General features: G+C 38.0%; 1 protein-coding gene across 1 annotated transcript; it reads right to left on the bottom strand.

Annotated features, from left to right (window-relative positions):
* Positions 1–8,318: 8,318 nt before the first annotated feature.
* On the bottom strand, positions 8,319–12,068 carry LOC104607584 (receptor protein-tyrosine kinase CEPR1-like). Its single transcript, XM_010273253.3, has 2 exons — positions 9,287–12,068; positions 8,319–9,086 (listed from the first exon to the last, which is right to left on the bottom strand). Exons 1-2 carry the CDS (start codon positions 12,030–12,032, stop codon positions 8,716–8,718), a joined length of 3,117 nt encoding a protein of 1,038 aa, XP_010271555.2. The 5' UTR covers positions 12,033–12,068; the 3' UTR covers positions 8,319–8,715.
* Between the last annotated feature and the right edge of the window lie 13,420 nt (positions 12,069–25,488).

Below are 25,488 nucleotides of genomic sequence, written 5' to 3'. Positions count from 1 at the left end.
ACTAGTTATGAGGCCCTCTCCCGAACCCGTAACAGTGGCCACTGTAACCCCAGAACCCAAAAATTGATTTGCCAGTTGCCACTTTGATATTGATATGCATTTCACTTGTCTGTTGGTTTGGCCATTCGCTATTACTTTACATGGATTTATACAACTGATAATGAATTCTGCTTTGACAATCCATCGTGCTCAGACCTATAAAAAAATTATTAGGTCTTGTTCTTTCACTTGAATTTTCTATCCATGAAGTTGATGGGACTTGCTTTAAGAATTTATGGGGTACCATAGAAATTTAATTTAATCAGTAAACTTTTGAATTGATCTGCCTGTTGTTCTTGTATTGTGTCATCAGGTGATATGGGACCTCATAATTCTAAAACCCAAACCTAGAAGAAAAGAAAAGAAAAACTACTGCCAGTGGCCCAGTGGCATCTGATCCATCTGATGGTGTTTGCTGAATTGCCGTGTTGGTGCTAGTTTTTGCCTTATTAGTGTGTTTTTCCTTTCCCAATTCCCACCCATCCAAAGGACAATATGATCGATCTAACTGTGATATGTACGTGTCTAGTCTTTGTCATTTCCATGAGCGTGAAAGCTTGGGGCCATGGCCCATGGAGGTCATTTGAATTGAAGGGCCTCTATCAACACGCCTCCTGTATTTATTAGTTATAATTCACGGGAGATGTTCTCAATGCATGGTGGATGTGTCTGTGAGGTACTAGCAGATCCCATCACCCGTGTTTGGTGGTCTACCACGAAATTAAAGGACTTGATTGGCAGCTGATTGAGCAGGAGAAGAGCATCAAGAAGGCAGGAAGCAACAAAATCCAGACCAGACAAACAAGTGGCTCCGGAGTCCGGAGGAATTGTCTACGCTCATTGGCTTGCCAAAACAACTTCTCTGGCTAAGCGATCTGGATGACTCTCAATATAATAATAATGTTCTTTCAGTTTCAGAGCAGGCTTTGGCATTGGTCCAAATTAATTAAAGAAATCACCAGTCTCCCACACGCATTCACTTAATTCGATCCCTGGAAAACTTAACTTTTAAGGAGGCATTTTCCCCCTAGCGGGCAATATATTACAGAGTTCAATGGGCTCTCAAAGGCATCCCCATGCAGTTAATTAGAGTTTTTTTTCTGCTCTGTTGCTTTCATGAAGCTATACAACGACAACCCCAACTAGCCAATTGCCAACTTCCATCTCTACCAAATAACTTCACTTTCACTTCAAAGGAGTACAATATGTTCCTTTTGACGGTGGATATATATATCACATCCATGATCCAACTTATACATGTTGCCGTGAGAAGTTTTTGTTGTTTTTGTTTTTCAAAATCACCCGGCCCCCTCAACATCTTTTAAATATATATATATATATATATATATATATAGGTACACGTGGCTAAGTTATATGTTGTTAAAAGTAACATTTTCAGCTTTTTAGTAAGAGTCAAAGGTTTTCCCAACCAATGGCATTTTTGGCAGAAAAATGTTGCTAAATGGGGCTTTGTGTTGCTGATGGTATCATACAGAAATCAAGAAAATTCACATTTTCTTTCCCCCAATATTCAACATTCCATTTATGTAGATGACCCATGTATCTCTATGTTGCAAATTAAGGTGCTTTTTCCCAAGGTGCAAGTATTATTTATATGGAAAAACATTTTTAAGATATGCTTAGAAAAATGCTTAGATTTGCATAGCATATTAAAATACATATTAAAATGTGCATAAATATAAATATGCTAGGAAAAATCATATCCATCATATAATTTCAAATATAACCATAAACGAGGTATAAATTCATAAATAAAATCGAAAACCAAAAAAAAAACATTAAAACACATAATTTAATATTCTAATGCCAAGTGTGAAATGCAGGGAAATAACTGAAGAGTTCATTTAATATGCATAAACACACACCTAGCAAAACTGTATAAATTTTATTAATACTTAAAGAATACTGATTTTAAGAACTTTGGTCCATATGAACTCTAATACTCATTAATAATATTGATCAATATGGAACAATGATACAAATCCGGTAAGGGCTAATATGGACTGGCACATGGAATTGGTAGATATTCCAACCAATTATATGCCATGTATCGTCCATATGATATTGATATTTTAAGCCTTGGTATTTCTTCGAAGTAATTTTCTCAAGAAGATAGCGCCCATGTAATTAATGTAGTTTCATTAATTTCACAGTTTGAAAATAAATAAAGAAATATATTATTATTATTATTATTTTCATTTTCAAGAGTGGGACCTACATATAAGTAAGCAAAATAACGCTCCACTAGAATACCAACTCATTTTAATAGGTTGAAAAAAAAATTAACATCCAAAAGCTAGTACAAAATTCCAAATTTTGAAACCAATGGCCATAATAAAAGATATGGATATTTATAATTTATGGCAACGTTTTCGAACTGCTGTTGATTTGTACAGTCGGACCGTTTTTCTCAGGAATCATCTAAGCAATTGGTTCCGTTTTACCCAAAACTCAGAATCTGGTCAAAAACCATTGAAAAAGTCAATAAATCATTGACTCGGGCAGTCGACCCATCGATCCGTTCAATGGTTTTGGCCCTTCTTATTTTTTTTTATTTTTTAATTTTGTTGTCAGAACGGTCCATCCGTTCGAACCAGATGATCAGACCGTTGACCTAGAAACCGATGGACAGAACGGTTTCATTTCCAGATCGTTTTTTAAAATGTTGATTTATGGTAAAACTTTATTATTAACAACAATTTCCAAAAAAAAAAGGAAACAACCACAATGGATAACACAATCCTAGATTGGGATGAAAATGGGTGCACAGGAATTTTATACAATATATCCTCTTTCATGTAGCCAGCTTGAATGAAGCCTTCATTCTAGCAACTCCATCCCCACTGTAATGGTATGCCTCCTTTTTCAAAATAAAAAAAAAAAAAAACTTGAATTTCAATTGCTGGATTGTTTATAAAATGATAAATTTGCTCATTTGTTTATTGTTTTGAACCTGGATACTTGGGATTTTTTTGGCCTGGTTTGTTCACAATGCAATTTCATTTGCATTGATGCAAAATTATAAAACTGCAAATCATTTGAGTGCAAGTTTTGATATATCTTTGTTTCAGTTCTTGCTTTATTTGCTTGCTTGCATTGCAAACATGAAGCAAAGTAAAACGTAAATAAAAAATGAACCAAAGTCACTATCAAACCAATAGACTGTGTTTGGTTTGATAGAAAATAAGAGGAAACAGAAAGTTGAGGTACAATTCACAGTTGCCAAGTGATTTTCTGAAATTCCTTAAAAACTTTTCCTCAACTTTCTATTTTTCTCATACTTCCTATCAAACCAAAAAACTAGCCTTAAGGGGAAAATCAGCCGATCCATTCTAATACTGAACTCCAGGTCAATTCAGCTATGATTTTGGACAGCTGATGACACATGATCGGAATTTGCTCACTGACAGTGCGTACGCTCAAATGTAAAATACTTTCACAAAGATAAACAATAAGGAGGGTGGTCTCCTACCAAATTTGTTGAATCTACGACACCTTGCTCAGAGTTTGGACATTACTTGAAACTGCCTAGTTTTACGTTTCAAGTTTCAACAGTGAAGTACCAATATATATTTTCAGTTCTGAACGTTCCTTTTCGTTTTTCAATTTAACGAAGGTCGTAAAAACAGTTTGAAAGTTCAGGGTGATGACTAGGGACGGTCAGTTACTCTGAAACATCAAGATCGAGTTCAAGATCAAAGGGACGATGGGCCAAATTTTCATCAGCGCATGTCTAATTCGATGCTACAGGGTTATACATTTATTGCTGGGTCGTAATCTTATGAGCATGATTGTTTTTTTTTTTTTTTTGGGGGGGGGGGGAGGGGGGAAAGAGCTACACAAGAATCTTGGGGTAGCTCTTCCCCAGAGTCTGAGCATGAAATATGAGGCAGTTTATGGGGCACCTGACCCTTCCTATAGGTCTTGCAGCCCTAGAAATTATGAGGCAGTTTATTTGCTCTGTAAAAAGGCTGATAGCGCTTTGGACCTGATTAATATTGAATAGCTACTGGCCTCGAGCTTATTTTATCAGACTTATAATCCCCACGTGTTGTTCAAATGAATCTATCTCATCAGATAGGGCGCATTTAGTGCTGGATCGTAATCCTATAGCTATTAGCCTATTAGCTACTAGCTGTTGTAGGCCTAATGGTATCCTTTAAAATTAAGGGATTTTTGGACTGACCTATAAAAACCCCTAAAATTAATCACCCATTTAAAATTATGTAGTTCTCCGATGTGTCCTACCTAACCTAGAAAATAGCCATCGTCCAACCAAATGTGCATCCTTACTCAACCCATCATAATCCATCCAAAATTAGCTCAATGGTTGCTCAACCCATGGGCTGGTTCATAAAGTAATGATGTGTCTTGAAGCCAAGTTATTCGGCTTGTTTAAAGGCCAATAGGGCTTGATCTTTTGAACCTAAAAAATAGAATAGCGACTGGGCTTGGGCTTATTTTAACTGGCTTAATTCAAAGGTGTGGGATGTTCACCCTTTAGCCAGGGCCCCCATGACCAACCATTAGATGGGCCCCTGCTAAAACATGGGCCACACCAGAAAATAGCGTAATCGAATGACTTTAACACACCTGATTTATTCAGTTTATTTCACCAAGTTTCACTTTTTATTTTCACCTCCCATCAAAAGGTTTAGTTATCTTCTTCCATTAATTCTGGTTTTTTTCTTACTTTATTTTTACATATAATCTACTGAATGAGACCGTACGTCATGATCCCTGTGTCATTGAACACAAGGTAAAGAATCCACGGATTGTTGTTTCAGGGAAACCTCGCTTAGAGGGGTGGATTTTCACGTGTGAAATGGTTTTCTATTGACAAATTAGGAGTATTTTCGTAATTTAGCAGTTAGGTATTTATTTAATTTGAAGATCGTTACTTTGTTGGATTATCAGAATCTGTAGCTTCTTAGGAAGTTCCAATTATGTGTAAAGTGATTACATTGTGAAATAAAGAAGAGAAAGAAAGAAACGAATCAAACGACCAAGAGAATTCTTACAAGGAGATATATAGGGGCTCTGCCTCTGTATGTATGTGTGAGAGTATGGCACCTCCCACATCCTAATTTTGTGTTTTGGTTAAAACTTAAAATATAAGGGAGAATATCTCCCGTATTTGTCAATGGAAGATGTTCCCAATTCACGAGATCACATCAGCACCCCACAGGGTGCACCCTACATGCACATCTCAGCGTGTACTGGAACCATATTCGATATTTATCATTAGGAGATGTTCCCAATACATGGTTGGGATGTACTGTAGGGCCACCCAATGGGGTGCTGATGTGAACTCCTAATACACAGCTGGGATTTACTGTTGGGTGCAAACCTCAACTCACCAATACAAGTATACAAGGTAGTGTATAGTGCTGATGTGGACAAGAAAGTGGTGTGTCTTAAAACTGCTGTTCCAAAAGAAACTGCTATTATTAATTCTTGCCAATTGTTGGAAGCTGTGGCCAAAGTACAGGTAAAGGCCTTTTGATTTACATGTGTTGTTAAGGGTGTCAATGGACTGGTTTTGGATTAGACCCCGCATTGGATGGACTAACAAGACATATTGGATTGGACCAATATCTGGTCAATTGATATAACATAAGAATATATGTGTCAATGAACTGGGTTTAGGTTGAAACCAATCTAAATCAAAATAAATTTGAACAAATTGGACAGTCTAGACATTGAATTGGACCGGTCCAAATTGATATAAAACATTCATTGAATTGGATTAGATCGGACCTGATCCATTTATAATGGACTCACATTGGACTGAATTGAATTGGACCAAATCTAGTCCAATTGACACCCCTACCTGTTGTATTCTAGTGAATATCTACTCTCGCCAAAGTACAGGTAAGGCCACATTTTCCAAATGACCCCCTTTTGTCTTTTGAACTTGCAAGAAACAATGGTGATGGATACCCCTTCCACACGACCACCGCCACTAATAATTAAAAAAAAAAAAAACTTGCCATATACATTCATCCATCATACAAGATTTGCATTAAAATTATCATTATCATCTTAAACAAAGACATCTAAAGATGACAATCTCTTTATTCAAATATCACCTAAAGCTGTATTTGGTTTGAAGGAAAAGACGGAAAAGGCAGGGAAACATGGTCATTTCCCTACATTTTCCTTCAAACCAAACATAGCCTAAATGTAAACAACTGATCCTGCTGTGAATTTGAATTCATTATTCCTCATGAGTCGCAGGTTACTCGTAGGTGTGGGTGTGGGTGGTGTGATATATGGAAGAGGATTATGGGAAGATGCCTCAAATAAAGGCAGCCACGATTATGTTTTCATGCATGTACAGTAAAAACTACAGTAGCTATGGTTGCCACCATACTAATTAAACTATACATCATTTATGTGCAAGGTCGATGAATGTTGTTTTTCTAGTCTCTAGCATTCCTGACACAATTAGCACGCTAGTCAAAGACTTTTCATCCTTCTTTTTCTTTTTTCAGTAACAAATTAACTGGGAAGTGGAAACTATCAACTGTGGACTATTAAAATTAAATTTTGATGATGGATGGGCTACTTTAAACTTTAAGGCCCATAACAGGTATTGGACCTGATTGGGCTTAATTAGTATGAGCATAATTAATGCTGTACTCTAGGTATGTGCTTCAAAAAAGGAAGTGCCTAAACTCATCGACAGTACCACTATAACCAGCCGTCCAGTACACTGTTTTTAAAACCGGACTGGATCGGACTGTCAGACCAGAAAAATCAGGAATCAATCACTTAATCGATTCCGTTTTCTTTCAAAACCATTTTCTCCCCAAAACCGTTGATTTTGATCAATAAATTGTTGAACCAGTTAGTTAACCATGTGAACCATTCGAACGGTTTTAATTGTTTTCTATTTTTTAATTTTTTATTTTTTTTGTCAGAACAGACCAGCCATTCGGATCAAACAGTTAGACTGTTCGAACCGGTAACCGGACCTCTGACCGGTTCGGTCACTGATTCGTTTTTAAAAACCATGGTCCAGCACATAGATTCAAGTGCTCAAGTACAGTTTTGTTTTTCATTACCAGCCCTTCAGAGATCTTGTTCTTCAGCATATATGTATGTGTTGCTGTAGCAAAGATATTCCATTCCCGAGTCCCGACCCAAATGAAAATAAATAAAAGAAAAAAAAAAAGATGTTCCTCTTATTCTCACCTAAGATATTCCTTTTTGCTCACCTCCTTTTTCCTAGTGCTTATTTCTCTGTGTGTGTATGTACTATGTATCCATCACAGTATTGGTTACACTTTGTTGCATTGTACTGTTGCAATAGAATAATATGGTCATTGCATCTCAATCATGCTTGAATCTTATTCTTCCGGGTGGACCTACGAAGTACCAGCCCACGCACAGTGATGGACACACATCACACACGTGTGGACATGCATTTATGCACGTGCCTATCTTACTTATTATTTGTCGGTGACCATTGGCTTGATAAGTGGCTAAATTCTAGCATAGAATCTAGCACGCCAAGCTAAGCTACTTTCTTGAAATAATTATATATTTTTCTACATTGTGTAATACCAAGAGGCCCATATATATAATATATATATATATATATATATATATATATATATATATTGCAAGGCCCCAACGCAATTCCATCCACAAACTCTGGTGATTCATTGAATAGCAGAAACAAGGAAATAGAAATACTCAAATCCCTCTCCTCTCTCACTCTGTCACTCATAACGCCCTTTCTAATTAAACTAATCAAGAGTTTTTGAATTGCGAGTGGAAGTGGAATAGTTTTTTATTTTTAAAAAACAATTTGATGGATAAGTTGTGAGTGGAGATTATGGCACACTATCTACGGTTGATGGAGGCTTGGAGAGTGCTTTCTCTTTCCTCCCCCCCACCCCCTTCTCTCCCTCTCTCTCTCTCTCTCTCTAATGTCCAATGATAATCACACTCTCAAGTCACAAAGACAAAGATGCTCATCAATCAATCATGTCTCTCTCCATCTTTTACGACGGATGGCTCATCCGAAGTGGCCCTTCTTCTCTTTAGCGAATCTTACCCAACTTTATGTTCTAAAATCAAGAACCCAGCACTTTGGTTCCAAACGAACCCGTTACAAATCACCATCTTACGCATATCCAGTCGTCCACAACATTTCTGCATTCTTTAGGTCTCCTTTTTTGGATCACTCATGAATTAAAGAGAGAATAAAAGTTGGGAAAAACAGAATACCCCAAAAAGGAAAAAAATGAAGAGCAAGAAAACGGCTTTTTTATTCTTTTGTTTTCTTTGGATCTATAATATATGTAGATGCTGTGCGTTACTATAAAGCAGCTGTAATGATCCAATTATATACATCAACTTCTTACGAGAAACAAAACAGGAGGAAAAGGAAAAGGAAAAGAAATAAAAAGACAGAACCTCTCTACTACAACTACTTTTTTCATCAAGAGAGAGAGAGAAAGTTGATTCTACTGTAATTTCTATATTACTTGTACTTAATGGTTATGCTTGGTTTGAAGGAAAAGGTAGGGAAAGGAAGGGAAAGACAGAAAACCGATCTTTCCTGCACTTTCCTTCAAGCCAAACATAACCAAAAACTTATCGATCTCTTTGTATGCTCATAATTCCGATGCGTACTTGGTCTTAACTCTTAACGACATCTGATGTTTCCTTGTTTGATGACTTGCAAGAATCAAATCTGTAAGGGTCTGCCTCAATCAGCAACTGAACGACCTCGTTCATGGTGGGACGGAGGGCAGGGACCCTACAGGTACAACGGATGGCAATTCGAAGCACCTGTATCATCTCTTCCATGAATAGCCCAACTAATCGCTTGTCTAACACCTCCATCGCTCCTTCTTTGGTTTCCACTTTGCACGAAACCCAGTATATAATGTTCTTGCTCTCTCCGAACTCCGGTTCTACTGGTTTCTTCCCAGTTATCAATTCCATGAGCACTACGCCAAAGCTATAGACATCACACTTAACTGTTGCCTTGGATGAATAAGCATACTCTGTCATCAGACATCAACCAGAAAGATTAGTTAATTAAAGACCAACAATGAATAGAAGGTGAAGGATTAACCGATATCGGACATATGGCATGCATGCATCATGCATGATGTAGTTGAGTTAAAAACATGCAGAAGCATGTAAACATGTTAATTACTTTGGATTAAAATTGAGTTGATTTAGAACATATATAATTACATACCTGGGGCAATGTACCCGTAAGTTCCTGCAATAACAGTGGTAGTGGAATCCTTGCCACCTCTTGCTTGCAACACCTTTGCAACGCCGAAGTCAGCCACCTTAGGTTGGTAATCGGCGCTGAGCAAAATGTTGGTTGACTTGATATCTCGGTGAATGATGTGTGGCGATAAATCATGGTGGAGGTAGGCCAGACCCTGTGCCACTCCGAGTGCAATTCGATGTCGAGTTGGCCAATCCAGAAAGTCTCTGTCTCGCCCTCTGTGAAGTGCATCCCATAAGTTTCCATTTGGCATGTATTCGTAAACCAGAAGATTCGAGTGTGAGCTTGAGAAGTAGCAGTATAACTTGACGATGTTCATGTGCCTGATACTCCCAAGCGTTTCCACCTCCGTTTTAAGTTCCTTATCTAGGAACAACTGTTCCTCTGATGCCGAGTCCTTCACCTTTCGACTCCACAGTTTCTTCACCGCAACCGTCTTTCCGTTGCTCAACTCGATCTTGTACACTGTTCCCGACCCTCCATGTCCCACAATGTTTTTGTCAACCAGGGCCTCAACGATCTCACGCTGGTCAAAGTTGATCTTGTGGAAGTTTTGGACATGTGAGGACGACCAAACTAAGATTTCATCCTGTTCCAGTATTTCTGTCTCCTTTCTAAGCCAACGTTTCAGAAACAATACTGCCCCAATGATCACGACTATCCCCGAAGCCCCAATAACCCATATACAGTTTAGCCTCTTTCGGCTGTAAATCTGTGGACACACTGGGAAGTCTGAATCAGATGTATTAAGGTATATTGAAACACAAAGACCTGGATTTCCCGAAAGGCTTTCTACTAATCCTCCTTTAATCAAAGAGAGAGGAACTGGACCTGAGAGACGATTGTTTGAAAAATTGATCGAGTTGGGTAGCAATTCACAGATACTTTCTGGGATACTCCCCGTCAAGAGGTTGTTCGATAGGTCAAGAACATTAAGGGATTTCAAGGAAGAAAGCGTTTTGGGGATGGATGAACTAAATTTGTTATCTTGGAGGAGTAGTAGATTCAACTTCCTTAGATTTCCAATTTCAGGAGGAATGGCACCCCTGAGGAGATTGTTGCTAAGATCAATCTTCACCAGATTACTAGCTTGGCTGATTTCAGGTGGTAGAACACCCGAAATCATGTTGTGTTGTATAAACAGCTCCGATAAGTTCTTACCATTTCCGATCGTTTTTGCAATTGCACCACTGAACCGATTAAAACCCAGATCAATGATCGAAGCATGGGGAAGACCCAAAAGGTCTTCGGGGATGGGGCCTTCCAAAAAGTTGGAGCTAACTCGAAACCTTAGGAGAGACTTGCATTTCCCGTAAGTCGCGGGCAACCTACCGGTGAACAGATTATCCAGCACAAGAAAATACAACAATTTACCTCCCTTGCAAATATTCGGTGGAAAATCCCCGGAGAGGTGGTTTTCCGACAAGTCCAAAGCAGTCAAATCCGATGACTCTCCAAGATTCGTAGGCACTTTGCCTGTCAAAAAATTGTCATAGAGAGACAATATCTTCAAAGTTGATGAGTTACCAATTATGCTCGGGATTTCTCCAGTGAGGCTGTTGTTGTATAACTGCAGGACACGGAGACTAGGAAGCTTGCAGAGAGACTCCGGTATCTTGCCAACTAGTAGATTGACAGACATATCCACGTCAATGAGCTGCGTAAGATTTCCGAGCTCCTCAGGAATTTCACCTACGAGTTGGTTGTAGTAAAGCTCTAACTGCCGCAAATTCTTCAGCTTCCCCAGCTCTGGAGGGATTCGACCAACAAGGAAATTCCCACACAATTCGAGGTCGACGAGTGAAGTCATGTTCCCAATGGATGCTGGGATCCTGCCATGAACCATGCACGTTGACAGGATCATGGTTTTAAGCTTTGTAAGCCGGGTGATCTCCTCTGGCAGCTGCCACAAATTGAAACCTCCATTCTCATTGAAATTCAGCCACTCTAGGTTGGTGAGATTGGTGATAGACATGGGGAAATCCCCAGTAAAGAGGTTGTATGACAGATCAAGACGTTTGAGAGATTTCATGGGTGAGAAATCTGGAAGTGTCCCAGTAAGAGACGAGTAAGTCATATTGAGATCTTCTAACAGAGAGCAGTTATTGATGCCAGCAGGAAAGTTGCCATGGAGGTTGTTATGGCCGAGCCGGAGAATACGCAGTTGGGGTAGGTAGTGGCAGACGTTAGCTGGAAAATGACCACTGAGTGACCATCTGGAGACATCAATCTCTACAATATACCCTTCGTCGTTGCAACCAATTCCAGTGTAATTACAATATGGCCTCTCACCGGCAATTGCAACATCCCAACTAGACAACGATTTGCCTGAGAGTGATTGTTTCATGAGAGTGAAGAAATGAGATTGGTTTTCAATGGTGGCATGAGAGGAAAGGTTAGAAAGAGAAAGAAATAACATGATAAGATAGAGAAGAAATTGGGCACCCATCAGAGAATCGAGATTATAAATATGGAGTAGAGAATGAAAAGAAAAACCAGAACCAGGGGGCGTGGGTGGTTGGTTAGTTAACGTATCTGTTGCAGGCGAAGAGAGGAGGAAGAGAGAAATGTATATAAGGCATGATGAGGTATCATTTGGTTGCAGCAATACTAAGCTGAGTTGAAGAAAAGGGAGGTGAAGGTGCGTGCAGAGAGAGAGAGAGAGAGAGAGAGAGAGAGAATGGGACGGAGGTACCTTTCTTTGCATAAAGAGGCTTTTCCGTTTATACCCACTAATGGTTTTACCCTTTGTACAACTCTTGATGTCCTCCTGATCGGAATTCAACGAGGTTCATTTGTTTATTGCAGAATTCTAATCGGAAGTAATTAAATGGGCATGTTGAGATTATATGCAATAAGCTAAACAGGTTTGGGGGAATTTACAACTAAAATGGTGGGGATCTCTTTTGTCTTTACAAAGGCCAAAGGGTTAACAGATCAAACAGAGAATACTGTGGTATAGTTATATATTTTATGGAAGATATGCTTACATTTTCTTGGATGGTTATGAATTATGATCCGCAGACAATAAAGAATTGGCCAGCTTGTAAAGAGAATGTTTGGGAAAATAATGTTTAATATTACTTGTATGAGAAGGAATCCTGTCTTGCTGCCGTCGAAGTCCATAGCTGAGGTGGTGAAACTGAAGAGCTCAATGTATTTGCCACCTCGTCATCCCCCTCTTCAGTCAATAATTCTTTATTTGTATATATGATGACATCTTCTCTTTTCAGCGGCTACTCAGAGAGATGATGTGGCCAATTATTCATGCTGCTCATTTATTTGATGAGCATTTAAATTTTGCCTTCATTTTCTTTTAATTTAACTTGAAAAAAATCACTTCAACAAAGGGCTTTTGTCCTAATAAGAGTCTACTGGGCTAAAAATGAGGATGGTGGAAATACGAAGGCTAGCTGAAGCCTGTTAATTTACAGTTGAGTGATGAAAAAAAAAAAATATATATATATATATATATATATATATATCAAAATACTGTTATTATCAATATTTTTAACCCATCCCTATCCTTTTGCTAAATGACTCATTATGCAAAAACGTCCCATCTATGGAAACAGAATCCCCTTTTTTCACATATGAAAGATGAAAGAGATTCTAAAGGTTATGCTATATTTGCTTTTCTCCCGAAGCACGATAGCAGTATTTCTGTCGATTTCTACTAGTTGAGGGATCCTTATTAGTTTTTTTCCTTTATTTTTGAAAAAAAAACACCACAATACGAATGTCAAATGCGTGTACATATATATGGTATAGTTATCATCTGGGTGTTCACCCAATATATATGATTTTGTATTCTAAAACAAAATTAATTATAAAATCAACAACAACATATTAATATTTTTGTTTCAAAAAATTCAAGTGGGATAATATAAATGGTGTTGCTGAAGACTTGACACTCATACCCAAATGCTACAACTATGACAATAATGAAGAGAGAGATAGATAAATAGATAGATAGATAGATTTTTGGATGTTGACTTGTTCGTTATCGTGGTCTATATATTTGAAACTTTTTTTTTTTATTTTTTTTCATCCATATTGGGATCCCTTCCTCTTTTTCAATGGGAGTACTGTGATTCCGTAGGTTATATGTGAATTAAACCATTAACAAAAGTAAATTTGATGTAGGACATGATTATATTCCAACATTCTGTGCTCAGGGCATCTTTGCTTGCTTCCTTCTTAGCCTTTCAAGGTTATTACTTGAAAAAAAAAAAATATTCCTTTGTCCACCATCTCTGTGCTAATCTGGCTTTCCAATTGAAATTAGAATAAGTCTAGGTAGGGTAATATCTCAGATCCTCCTCTTTCTTTTCTTGTCTAGTTAACCCCGTCGGTTCTTAAATGGTACTGGGTTGACTCCAAATGGAAACTGGGCCAGTAGCAAAGAATCAAGCATACAGAGGCAGTGCCCCATGCATTTTCCATTTACTCCAAAAAAGCTTTTGCTGTTGTCCTCGTTTGTTGCTGTTGGAGGATATGTATGTGCTTTTATGCTTTCACATACAATAAAATAAGGGTGTGTTCTACTGCTGTAATGTAAGGAAACACAAAACAGTGATCCAAGATTTCAATAGTATATGTAACTGGAAGAAGTTTTGTTTTTACAGGAAAAAAAAGTGATAGATTTATATGCAATGTTAGAAGAAAAAAAGGGCTAAGAAGAGGAGTTTGGATTTCCTCCTCGCAAAATTGGTCCTAACACCCACCTTACAGCCCCTGAACTGTGTACATCAGGAACATTACCGTATTTATATGTTTTTATTCATGGGGAGATGTTTCCAATGCATGGCTGCAAGGGCTCTGCAGTGAATGTAAGGAACGAAATTTCTAAAAGGAGATAAGAAAATATAAGATATGTGATTATTGACCAAATATATGTTTCTTTCTTTTTCATTTAAGTAATAAATATTATGCCATTTGGTCAAACAAGTTCTAATATCATTTTAACAACCCTTTCAAACTAAAAGTTTAAGCTATTAGGTGAATTCCTTGAAAAGGTTTTTATTCTCTAACAAAATCATTTCGAAATCACTTATCTTTCTTTCTTTCTTTCTTTTCATTTGATTTTTTCATTTTAGCTTCAACAGATAAATATGTTTGGATGAGACTTTTTTGAGTTGGATTTTCTTCTTATTCACAAAAGAATGAAAGAAAATGGTACCTTAGTTCACAACAGATAAACATGTGTGTCTGTTTAATTATGTTTTTTATTTTTATTTATTTTTTTTTTAAGTAGCGTGTGTGTTTTTAGTTTGAATGTTTGTGAAAGCCCTCTAAATATTGCTGGCAATCTTATGTATTTGCAGATCTACATGATAGGATGTGAATAGATATGGTTTACTATTTTTCTTTTTTTTTTTTTGATAAAATGATTTACTGAGGTTGGAAATATTAAAATGAATAACACCTTATATTTTACGATCCAAGGTTGAACAAAATTGGAAATATTAATAATGGGTTTGATATTGCACCATGTCATATTCCAAAATGTCACTCTCATTATTATTCTTTTGGCATTAAAATATATACTAATATACATACATATGCAGTCAACTGAAAGATAGGAAGGAATAAATACAACGCAGGGGACCATCATATCCGTATAAAATATAAATCACTTACAATTAAGATGAAGTTGAATTTTGTATAATGTCAAATACAAGTATCTGTGTTACCCAAAAAAGAAAGAAAAAGACAAGAGTATCTTGAAAAGAAAGTGCATAAACCCAAAAAAAATAAAAAATCGCTCAATCATCTTTCATTTCGTGCCTTCAAATTCCAAATTCCATAGAGGAAACCCAAATTCGAATATTGGTTGAACATCAACAGTGAGTAATCTATCAACAAAAGGGAAAAAAATCAGTGAGTAGACAAACACCACTTACACCTCAAAGTAGATATTTTAGGGGGATTCTCTGAATATATATATAGCTATATATATATATATTGTATTTGAAACTAAAACCTAAACATTTTCTTGATTTTCTAGTTTTTTATTGAAAAGCTCTTGATTTTCTAGTTCAATGAACATGTTTTCATCTGGTTATGTTCCATAAATGATATAATTTCCATACTACAAATTTGTTTCTGTTTTAAAAAACATCATTTTCATGGTAGTTTCTTAACCCTGTATTGTTTTTTGAAACAAAATCAACTTCTTTTTGGTTTTTAACAAGGTTCAAAATATCAATACATCGGTAGGGGCATATCAGGCATTTCGATACTTGTTTTTTTTACTTTTTTTTATTTTTTTTTAAACCGGTTCAGGGGAGCCGGTCTAGGACCCTTCCATCCACTGAACCGATCAGACCCCCAATACACCCACTGTAGGGGCATATTGGAAGGGTCCCGATACATAATGATACTTTGAACCTTGGTTATTAAAACAAAAAGACAATTTAAGAGCATGTTTTTGTTTTTTTTTGCTGATGTGGAAATTTCATAAACAAATGAAAAAAGAAAAACATTCATGTTGTAGAATGCCCCTTTAAAACCTATAGCTATCATTTCCCTCAAAATGAAAAATGGAAGATCCAAAACATATCCTAAGGTTGTATTTAGAAACAATGCAAATAGAGTGTAAATCCCAGTTCAGGGTAAATTCGCACTATGGTTCATTTTTGCTTGTGATTGGCAACATTACATTTATGCATGGACAAATGACAGAAAACACATTTTCCAATGCATATTTACATTGATAATAAGGTTGTGTTTGAAAACAATGCAAATGAAGTGCAAATCCCAATTCATGGTAAGTTTGCACTCTGATTCACTTTTGCATGTGTTTGGCAACATTACATTTATGCATTGACAAATAACAGAAAACACAATTTCCAATGCATATTTACATTGATAATAAGATGTAAAAGTACATCAATGAAAAAGAAGTAAATTTGCATTCAATTGAGCTTTTGATAAAAGAAGACATATGCTTTATTAAAATTTGTGTTTGCATCCATTATAGCTAAAAATCTATTTGGTAAGCAGGTAAATTTGTTGGTGCAAAACTAACCAAAGTTTGTAATTTATGTGGACCGTTTACACTACATATTTATATTCACACTTATTTGTTTTGTTTACAAACGCAGCCTTGGATGTAAAAGTACATCAATAAAAAAAAGTAAATTTGCATTCAAATGAGCTTTTGATAAAAAAGACATGCTTTATTGGAATTTCGTGTTTATATCCATTACAGCTAAAAGTCTGTTTAGTATAAACTTGTCAATGCAAAACTGTCCCGACTTTATAATTTATATGGACCATTTTACACTCTACATATTTATATTCACACGTATTTGTATGATTTCCAAACGCAGCCTAGCGCAAATTAAAATTTTCATGAGTACGACTCTTCTAAGGATTGTTTTGGACCTCCAAAATCGGAGCCAATAGGGCCAGGTCAAGTTCTATCGCCTTGATGGCTTGATTTTATATACCTCTTGTTACACAACTCTAGCGAAAAGAAAAGAAAAGAAACTAAAACTGTTATTACACCACAATATCTGAATGAAAAAAATGGAAGTGTTGTGCAAGCGTGAAAGTTCCAAACGCCCTCCTCCCCCAAAAAGCCCATTCTTTTTCTTTTTCTTTTTCTTGTAGGCTGATTATCTATATCTTTATTGCCAAAATTAAAAACAAACAGATATTAAGCGATGTTACATGAAGAACAGGAACGAATCGTTGGGCAGGTTAAATGGACCTGAAAGGTAGAGGCAAGTTGGGCCTCCAACAGACCCCTAAGGAGACGCTTCAAAGCCAACATTGAGAATCTAGCACGGGATAAGGGTCAAGTGTAAAGCAAGATGCTCCAATCTCAAACTCAACCCACAACAACAAAAGTAACCTACTAAGTAGAAGTTGTAGTAATTAATTGGGAATTGCAATCTGGGATTTGGCATTCCCCAATGTGTTGCTTTACCCCCCCCCCCCTTTTTTTTTTTATTTTAATCGAGCCTTAATCATGAGCTCACAAGTCGCAGTAGCAAGTGCAAATCCGAATGACAGGTCTCACTTTTAAAGTGACAAACTACTCTTTGGTACGATTTGATGTTCCCCAACCCCAGATTTTCTTTTAGTTTTGGTGAATACAAGTATAAATCCTTTTCTTTAATTCAATAAGCAGCAACGCTAAACCATGCTTTTGGTTTCCTCTATCTCTTATTTTGGTTTTATACGCAACGCGGAAAGGTTAAACTGAATATTTCTCTCAATTAGTTTCTTGAATATTTCGAAATGGTTTTTGTTTTTAATAAAAAGAAAAAATGGTAAATTTTTTAAACTATCTTTATCCTTTAGTTAATTGATTAAGGTTATGTTTGGTTGGAAGGAGAAAGGAGAGAAAGGTAGAAAAATCCATACAAGGTTTGTAAAGGTTTTCTTACCTTTTCCTTCAAACCAAATACAAACTAAGTATATCCTTACTGTTTCAAAATTGACTAATGCTATCTTTACTGTTTTTGATAATTGACTAATATTTTCTTTACGTTCTGTCATAAACTACTCACATGAGCCATCACATGATTGTTATAACTTCAAAAATACTCAATTTATCCTTTTATGTTTGAAAATACCCTTTTCGTTTGGGAGAGACGATTCTGGTATCAGCTCGGGAGGGAGAGAGAGGGGGCTCAAAGTTGGTTATCTCCGGCACCAGCACCGGCATCTACATCTATGTATCAGCACGAGAAGAAACGAAATGAGAGAACATTTCTCTCTCTGCCTGATATGCTGCCTTTCATTCTTTCTTTTCTCTTGAAAAACCCAAATGATCGATTTATACAAAACCCAAAAATTTAAAGGGGAATGAAACAGAATCTGGGTCGTGAATGGTGAAGGTATGAAATTAACACTACACAAGAGTGGGGTGACTAGACTTGAGACCCTGCGAGACTGACTGGTTTGTAGGAAGAGAAGGAGCGATAGAGGAGAAAGACTCATCCGACACGGCCCCCTACTCCAATGGCAAGCTATGAGCAGGCGGCAGGTTCATTTAAGTGTAGCATTCCCTATAGAAAATTCCATTAGTTTACCTGGTACAGGAGCAGGCCATGCTGAGATGCATGAAGCAATCTGCTCCAGATATCTCTTACCAATGTCAAAAAACAGAGGACCCAATATTTGTAACAAAGGCCTGAACACACTAGACAACGGACAGTAAGACAATATGACCACATACTTCTTCTCTCCTCCTCACTTTAGCCTCTCATCCTGCCTTTGCCTATTGAATACATAACCATACATGTACCTTGGGCTATTAGCATTACTGCTACTGCTTGACCTTCTGAGTGCCCAGTTATCTACAGAATTTGGAGATACCACTTTCTCTTCTGCTTCAATTCTATGATGATACATTTCCCAATTGAGTAGTCTCCCGCCTTCCGAACAAAAAAGAAGATACAGTCATGGATGCTTGAGCGGTTTTGGTGTTGGGACACAGAATCAGGAAAGGAACTGAAAGCAATTTCGAGCTCTTCATCTTGCGTGAGACAATTCGGTGGGTGACACTCCTCAATGACCTGGCCCAGCTCAAGATCGAACCTAATGGCAATCTGCCATTCGGAAGTTGCAGTGATCGCCGTCGCAGGCGATGGCGATGGTGCTCCGTCTCTACTTTCAAGTGTTCTATTCAACTGACTAAACCCACACATATGCATTAAAACAAGGGACAAAAAGGTAAATTTAATTTTTGGTCTTAAGTTTAAATCAAAGGGTAAAACAGACATTTCAGTCATTCCGTTCATGTTTAACGACACTGGTAAAACCTAGTCAAATTGTCAAAAATAATAACGATAGTGTTAGTCAATTTTCAAACAATAAGGACACACTTATTCAATTAATTTAAAAAATTTACTCAAAAAAAAAAATTAAAATATTTTGGAGAATTCAAACTTTCGATTTTTAACATGTTTTTATTGGTGTTTATTTTTGAATTTTTAAATATATATTTAAAGGGTTCGAGTGTGATGATAGAAAGATATGAGATCAGAAAATTTTATAACTAATCAACTAACATCATAAAAGTAAATAAATAAATAAATCAGGTGGATTTTCTTCAAAATTCACAAAGGCTTTTGATCGGTCAAATTCCTTCCATTATCATGTCTTGAACCTTGCCCCACCCCCTCCTCCCGGTTTCAAAGGAAATTTATTAAAACATAGATACTCTACTTCAATTCTTCTTTAGTTTTAATCTATGCCCATCTTACCACCCCAATAATGCACAACTAAAATTATTATTTAAACTTGAGACATCTGCCTAATTTAATTTTTGTTATAGTGTTTCGGTGACCCTGAAAACCGAAACATACTATATACAATACAGTAACCATGATTAATTCAAAGGGACATCAGCCCACCCAATTGATCTTATCAGTTTTTAGTTATCCTTTTCAATATCATAGTCAACATAATTGATTTTATTTCGTCAAAGTTCTTTCCTTTTAGAAAAAAAAGACCATTATGAAATGCTAGTCCCAGCTGTTTGGGGTTTCGAGAGAGACAGACCAATGTGGTCTAACCTTTTACATTTTACATAAAGTAGCCACTCATACTTTAACCCACATCTTTATTTTTACCATTGCACCAAATAAAAATCATAATGACTAATGACTCCATTACTAGATGTACTACTCACTTTTCATACCCACTCTCTATCAGGTGGTCCTAAGTTATGAGGCCTCCACACTGCAACGGAGCTGTACTGTCTCCCCAAGCTCGAGCCCCATTTGTAGATTTGATATGTTTGATGCAAGAACCATTTGGAGTCCAAATTATTATATATCAAAGAAAAATAAACCTTTATCGGGCAATTTATTGACTTCCATAGTCGATTCTAATGACAACTTTTGTCTTCGGCCCTGGCCCAGGCCCTAATCTAAAAGCTAATTTCCTAAACTGTTGAGGCCCATACAGAAATACAGGGATTCCACCATTTTATAATAGGATCACCTCCAACAAGTGGAAATTATAAAGCTGGAATAGTCAATTCATATCCATTACTGGGACACATTAAACTTTGGGGGTTCTTGGGTGGGCTTTGCTGGGTTGTGTTTTGTCTTATACCAAAAATCAAGTTCAACTCTGACAAGCATGTTCACAGGGACCTCCGCCTTAACATTACCCTACTGGATTGGATTCAAGGCAGCATCAGTGGGCTGTAGATAGAGTTGGGTTTAAATTAAACGAGTCATAACCTGAATTGGGCTTGTTTCATGTATTTCTATTTCATTGGGTTGGATCTGCATGAGTTTCGTAGCGGGTGCTTCAGCCTTCAGGTTTGCGAACATGGGACCAAGTCGAGATAAACCCATGCCAAACCCCAACCACTGACAACCTAGGAATTCTGACCAAACTGACCATGTTCCTGTTCTTGGTTGTCTAGGTCTATATATATAAACGGTGCAGTCAGTTGATTCACTTGATTGATGTTGATTAATGCATTCCTGATTATTCAGTAGTCTGATTTCAGTTTTTTAAGGCCTAGCACCGACAAGAGCTGGGAATATTATTACTTTTCACCTTTCCTCTCTATATTCCTTCAGGCTATGTTTGGTTTGAAGGAAAACGTAAGGAAAAGAAAAAAAGATAAAAAAACCTTTACAAATCTTGTATTGATTTTTTTGTATTTTCCTTCTTTTTTCTACCTTTTCCTTCAAACCAAACATAGCCTTAACTGTCTCATTTAACTCACCCTTCTTTTCTAACATCTGGTATGGAATCTATCCGAAAGTAGCTACATTTTAGAGTTTTTGTCTTTATCTAATTAAATAATAATTTAAAATTAAAATAAAACAAGCCTACCCATTATATTTAATTAACCATGTAGTTATGTTTTGTATGATCAAAATTTTAGGTGGGAAACATTCATGCTTAATCCTTAACGACATTGAACCGAAAGTTTTATAGGTAAAGTTATTTTAGCAGATAAAGGATGAGTCCTTTATGAAATTCATAGGGTCATTTATAGATACCTCTTACGGTTTCACGTATTTACTAAAATTACCCTTTAATTGGTGTATTATTAAAACGCTCCATCAGGAACTATTCATGTGATCTTTTACCATGAGTGGAAAATGTGAAATGGCATGGGTTTAAGGTTTTTGTTCCAAAAATACCTCTAACAATTCTCACATTATGGACACTCTATATGGAGAAAGTTATAGTGTTATGGAGGGGGGGAGGAGAGGGTTTTGTTTCTAAAAGATGATATGAGAATTAGGAGTATTTAAAAAAAAAAAAAGAAAACTATGAACCCTTACCGTTTGGCATCTTTTACTCATTTTATAAGGTTAATTGACCTTTCATAAACAAAAATATAAAGGGGTTTTTGGACCGCACTCCCCCTCAGAAACCTTTTTTGCAATCCCCTTCTAATATATTAGTAGCCCCCCTATAAACCACATCCTGCCTGTAAATTTATCAATTCATCAGTCCAACCCTAGGTGGAGTTAGGATTTCCTAGGGGTGGACTGAATCATAAAAACCCCAAATATAAAATGGTTCTTGACAGAAGGTCACTTAAATAAAGTGGTTGCAAACTATAAGTGTTGTTTTAGTAAATACAAACTAAAAGATAGGTTTTAATAAATATGTGAAATCATAAGGGGTGTTTAAATAAACGGCCCTACTTAACCATAGTAATTAGTTCCTTTTTCATGCTATGCTGGAGTTTTACATAAATTCTAATTTTCCCTTGACGCTGCTGGTCGAGCTCTCCCTCACTGGTTCTAACTCTTTCCTCTTGTATGAACCTCCCCACCCCCACCCCCACCCCCCCCCCCCCACCCCACCCCACACACACACCCCCACCCACAAAAAAAAAATAAATAAATAATCTAATTTGCCCTCCAGATAATAATTTTTATAGCCATGATAGTGTACTCTTGGCCTTTCAAGAACCAATTTTTGTTACCAATTCAAGCCAACCTTATTCATAAGGTTTCATTTGTTTGCAATGGAAATGCAAATTCTAGCTCACTTATGTTTTGTACTCCAATTTATTCGTTTCCAATGAATGAATGATCCCTATTCTATATGAGAGAGAAACCCAAGGTATGAAGGTTGATGAATCGATTTTTGGTGGAGTGTGAATTTTTTGTGCTAAGTACCTCGTCATTTGGTTTGCTTCTAAGTGGCCGATGACTCTGGCCGAAGTGGAGAACTTTGGGAGTCAAGCTGAGTAGGCTAGGTGGCGAGCTGACTATAGTGTCGAACTGCCTATGAGCTGCCTGTGAGGTACCGAGTTGGATTGATGAGCTTCATTGCTCTTTAGAGACCTACAAGGGAACCAAATGTCAGAGGACCAGGGTGGCTAACCCGGCGAGGTCGCTCCGATGCTTAAGTCAGTACTCTCATAGTAGACTACGAGCTAAAAATCACACAGTATGAGAGCTAAAATTTGCTTACTTGCTTGCTTGCCCCCTGTCATTGGGGTTGGTGCCTTTATATAGGCCTTGCTCACGTACCGCCCCCGAGATCTCCAGGAGGTCGTGTCTATCTGGTCCGAGATCCCCGAAGGTAACTACCGTGCAAGTTGACCATCTTCCGGAACGGGGGCCAACCTCCAAGCATCGTGGGGTATGCATGCCGAATTTGTCGGCAAGCACATTTTGCAGGCCACCAGGTCGGCGCCTGGGCCAGGCCGCCAGCTCGTGCCTGGGGCAAGCCGCCAGGTTGGACACCATCAACTTGGCAAGTTGTTGCCTGAATGGTTCCGAGTGTCACCTAGTTGTTCTGAGGTGCCATGTGTCACAATGTCATTGGAGGGCCAAATCCACTCTCATCACTTGCCCCCCACTCCCGAGTTGAAAGTATCTCGGCGAAGGGAGTAGATTTCTATTTATGGCCCGGAATGAATAATTCGATGATTTCGTAAGCGTCGATTCAATTCCTTAGGCTCTGGGAGCGACTCGTAGTCCGCTCCTTGATTTTTCCCATGCCGAAGAGGCGACTGGGTCTTATGTGGTGAGGAGGTCTTCTCTAGTTCGGTATTTTGGCCCTTAGGCTCTGGGAGCGACTCGTAGTCCACTCTCCTTGATCTTGCCCATGCCGAAGAGGCGACTAGGTCTTATGTGGTATTTTAGCCCTTAAGCTCTGGGAGTGACTTGTAGTCCACTCTTCTTGATTTTGCCCATGCCGAAGTGGTGACTGGGTCTTATGTGGTATCGAGGTCTTTGCTAGTTCGATACTTTAGTGCTATGGCTGCACTGCATCAGCCTCGTGACGCTGGTCACCCACTCCTACAAGAAGCTACTTGGAGCTCGACCTACGGGGGCAGCACTTCTAACTTTAGGTCACCAGCTCACACGAGAGCCTTGGAAGGCTCGACTTGCAAGGGCGTCCATGTAGTCTGGTGGCCGCCAACTCCCGCGGAAGCCACGAAGAGCTCATCTTTGTAGAGGGGACCTCGCGAAGAGGACTGATGAGGCTTTATCTGAGTTGAAATAAAGTTGGTAGAGCTGCTTAGTCTGTTAACTATCAACTTCCTGCATAGTCTTTGAGTTCATAAAAAAATGGAAACTATAAAGCGAGAGCTTTAGTTTCTAAAAAGTGAGGACTTAGCTTCCCAGAAGAAGATGACTTAGCCTTTTAGAGGATGAGAAAGCTTTTTGTAAAGCTTCCCACAGACGACGCCAATTGATGAATCGATTTTTGGTGGAGTGTGAATTTTTTGTGCTAAGTACTTCATCATTTGGTCTGCTTCCAAGTGGCCGATGACTCAGGCCGAAGTGGAGAAATTTGGCTACCGAGCTGAGTCAAGCTGGGAAAGCTAGGTGGCAAGCTGATTATAGTGTCGAGCTGCCTATGAGGTGCCGAGCTGACCAGGTGGTGAGTTGCTTGTGAGGTACCGGGCTGACTAGGTGTTGAGTTGCCTGTGAGGTGTTGAGTTACCTAGGTGCCGAGCTACCTGTGAGGTGTCGGGCTGACTAGGTGCCGAGCTGGATTGATGAGTTTTGTTGCTCTTTAGAGACCTGCAAGGAACCAAATGTCAAAGGACCCGGGGTGGCTAACCTGGTGAGGTCGCTCCGATGCTTAAGTCAATACCCTCATACAGTATGAGAGCTAGAATTTGCTTACTTGCTTGCTTGCCCCCCTGTCATTGGGGTTGGTGCCTTTATATAGGCCTTGCTCACGTACCGCCCCCGAGATCTCCGAGAGGTCATGTCTAACTAGTCTGAGATCCTCGAAGGTAATTGCCATGCACATTGACCATCTTCCGGAACGAGGGCCAACCTCCAAGGATCGTGGGATATGCATGCCGAATTTTTTGGCGAACACGTCTCGCAGGCCACCAGGTCGGCGCCTGGGCCAGGCCGCCAGCTCGTTCCTGGGGCAAGCCGCCAAGTTGGACACCATCAACTTGACAAATTGTTGCCTGAGTGATTCCGGGTGTCACCTATTTGTTCTGAGGTGCAATGTATCACAATGTCATTAGAGGGCCAAATCCACCCTCATCAAAGGTTGTCTTCTTGGGAGGAGTATAAATGTGGTTCCCAATATGTATAAGAGAGAGCGAGGGTGGAAATAAGTTAGTGCAAACTTTGCATCAACTTTTGAAATAAACTATTAATGAGTGCAAATAAAACAAAAAGTGTGAATCTGACATACATATATCAACCTACGGCTCAAACCATGTATAAATATGTATATATTATATATTCGACTTTTCTAATTATTTATATACATGTATATATGTGTAGAACACATTCTATAAATCTTTCAAAGTAGGTGATGCCTATTTGAGCTCAGCCTGATTATGTTGGGTTAAGCTCAGATTGGGCCTGGGTTCGAAAACTCAAACTAATCCTCAGATCAGGCTAAGCCCAAACCCAAAGGCCTGATTCTTAGGATTCTGCTTAGATGATTCTCAACCCTACCCAATTCACCCAAGTTGCACTCCTAATTAGAAAGAAATTAAATCCGAAATAGATGTAAATTTTATGTCCAAATAGTAAACATGCATGTGGCAGTTTCAAACAATAATGATATTTTAGTGTTTTTATTAGAATTCATTGAACAAAGAAAAGTTTGTCAACTAGACATATTTTTTGAGTATGTTTTAGCCTAAACCATTTTATTGCAAAGAAAATCATTGACTTGGTCAACAACCAAATGACCTTACTGATTTAACTCATAACCTATTT

This window comes from Nelumbo nucifera, chromosome 5 (assembly GCF_055504915.1).
Source record: "Nelumbo nucifera cultivar China Antique chromosome 5, China Antique-T2T, whole genome shotgun sequence".
NCBI classification, from domain to species: domain Eukaryota; kingdom Viridiplantae; phylum Streptophyta; class Magnoliopsida; order Proteales; family Nelumbonaceae; genus Nelumbo; species Nelumbo nucifera.
Note: the sequence above shows the minus strand (reverse complement) of the source record. Positions and strands in the feature narration are given on the sequence as shown.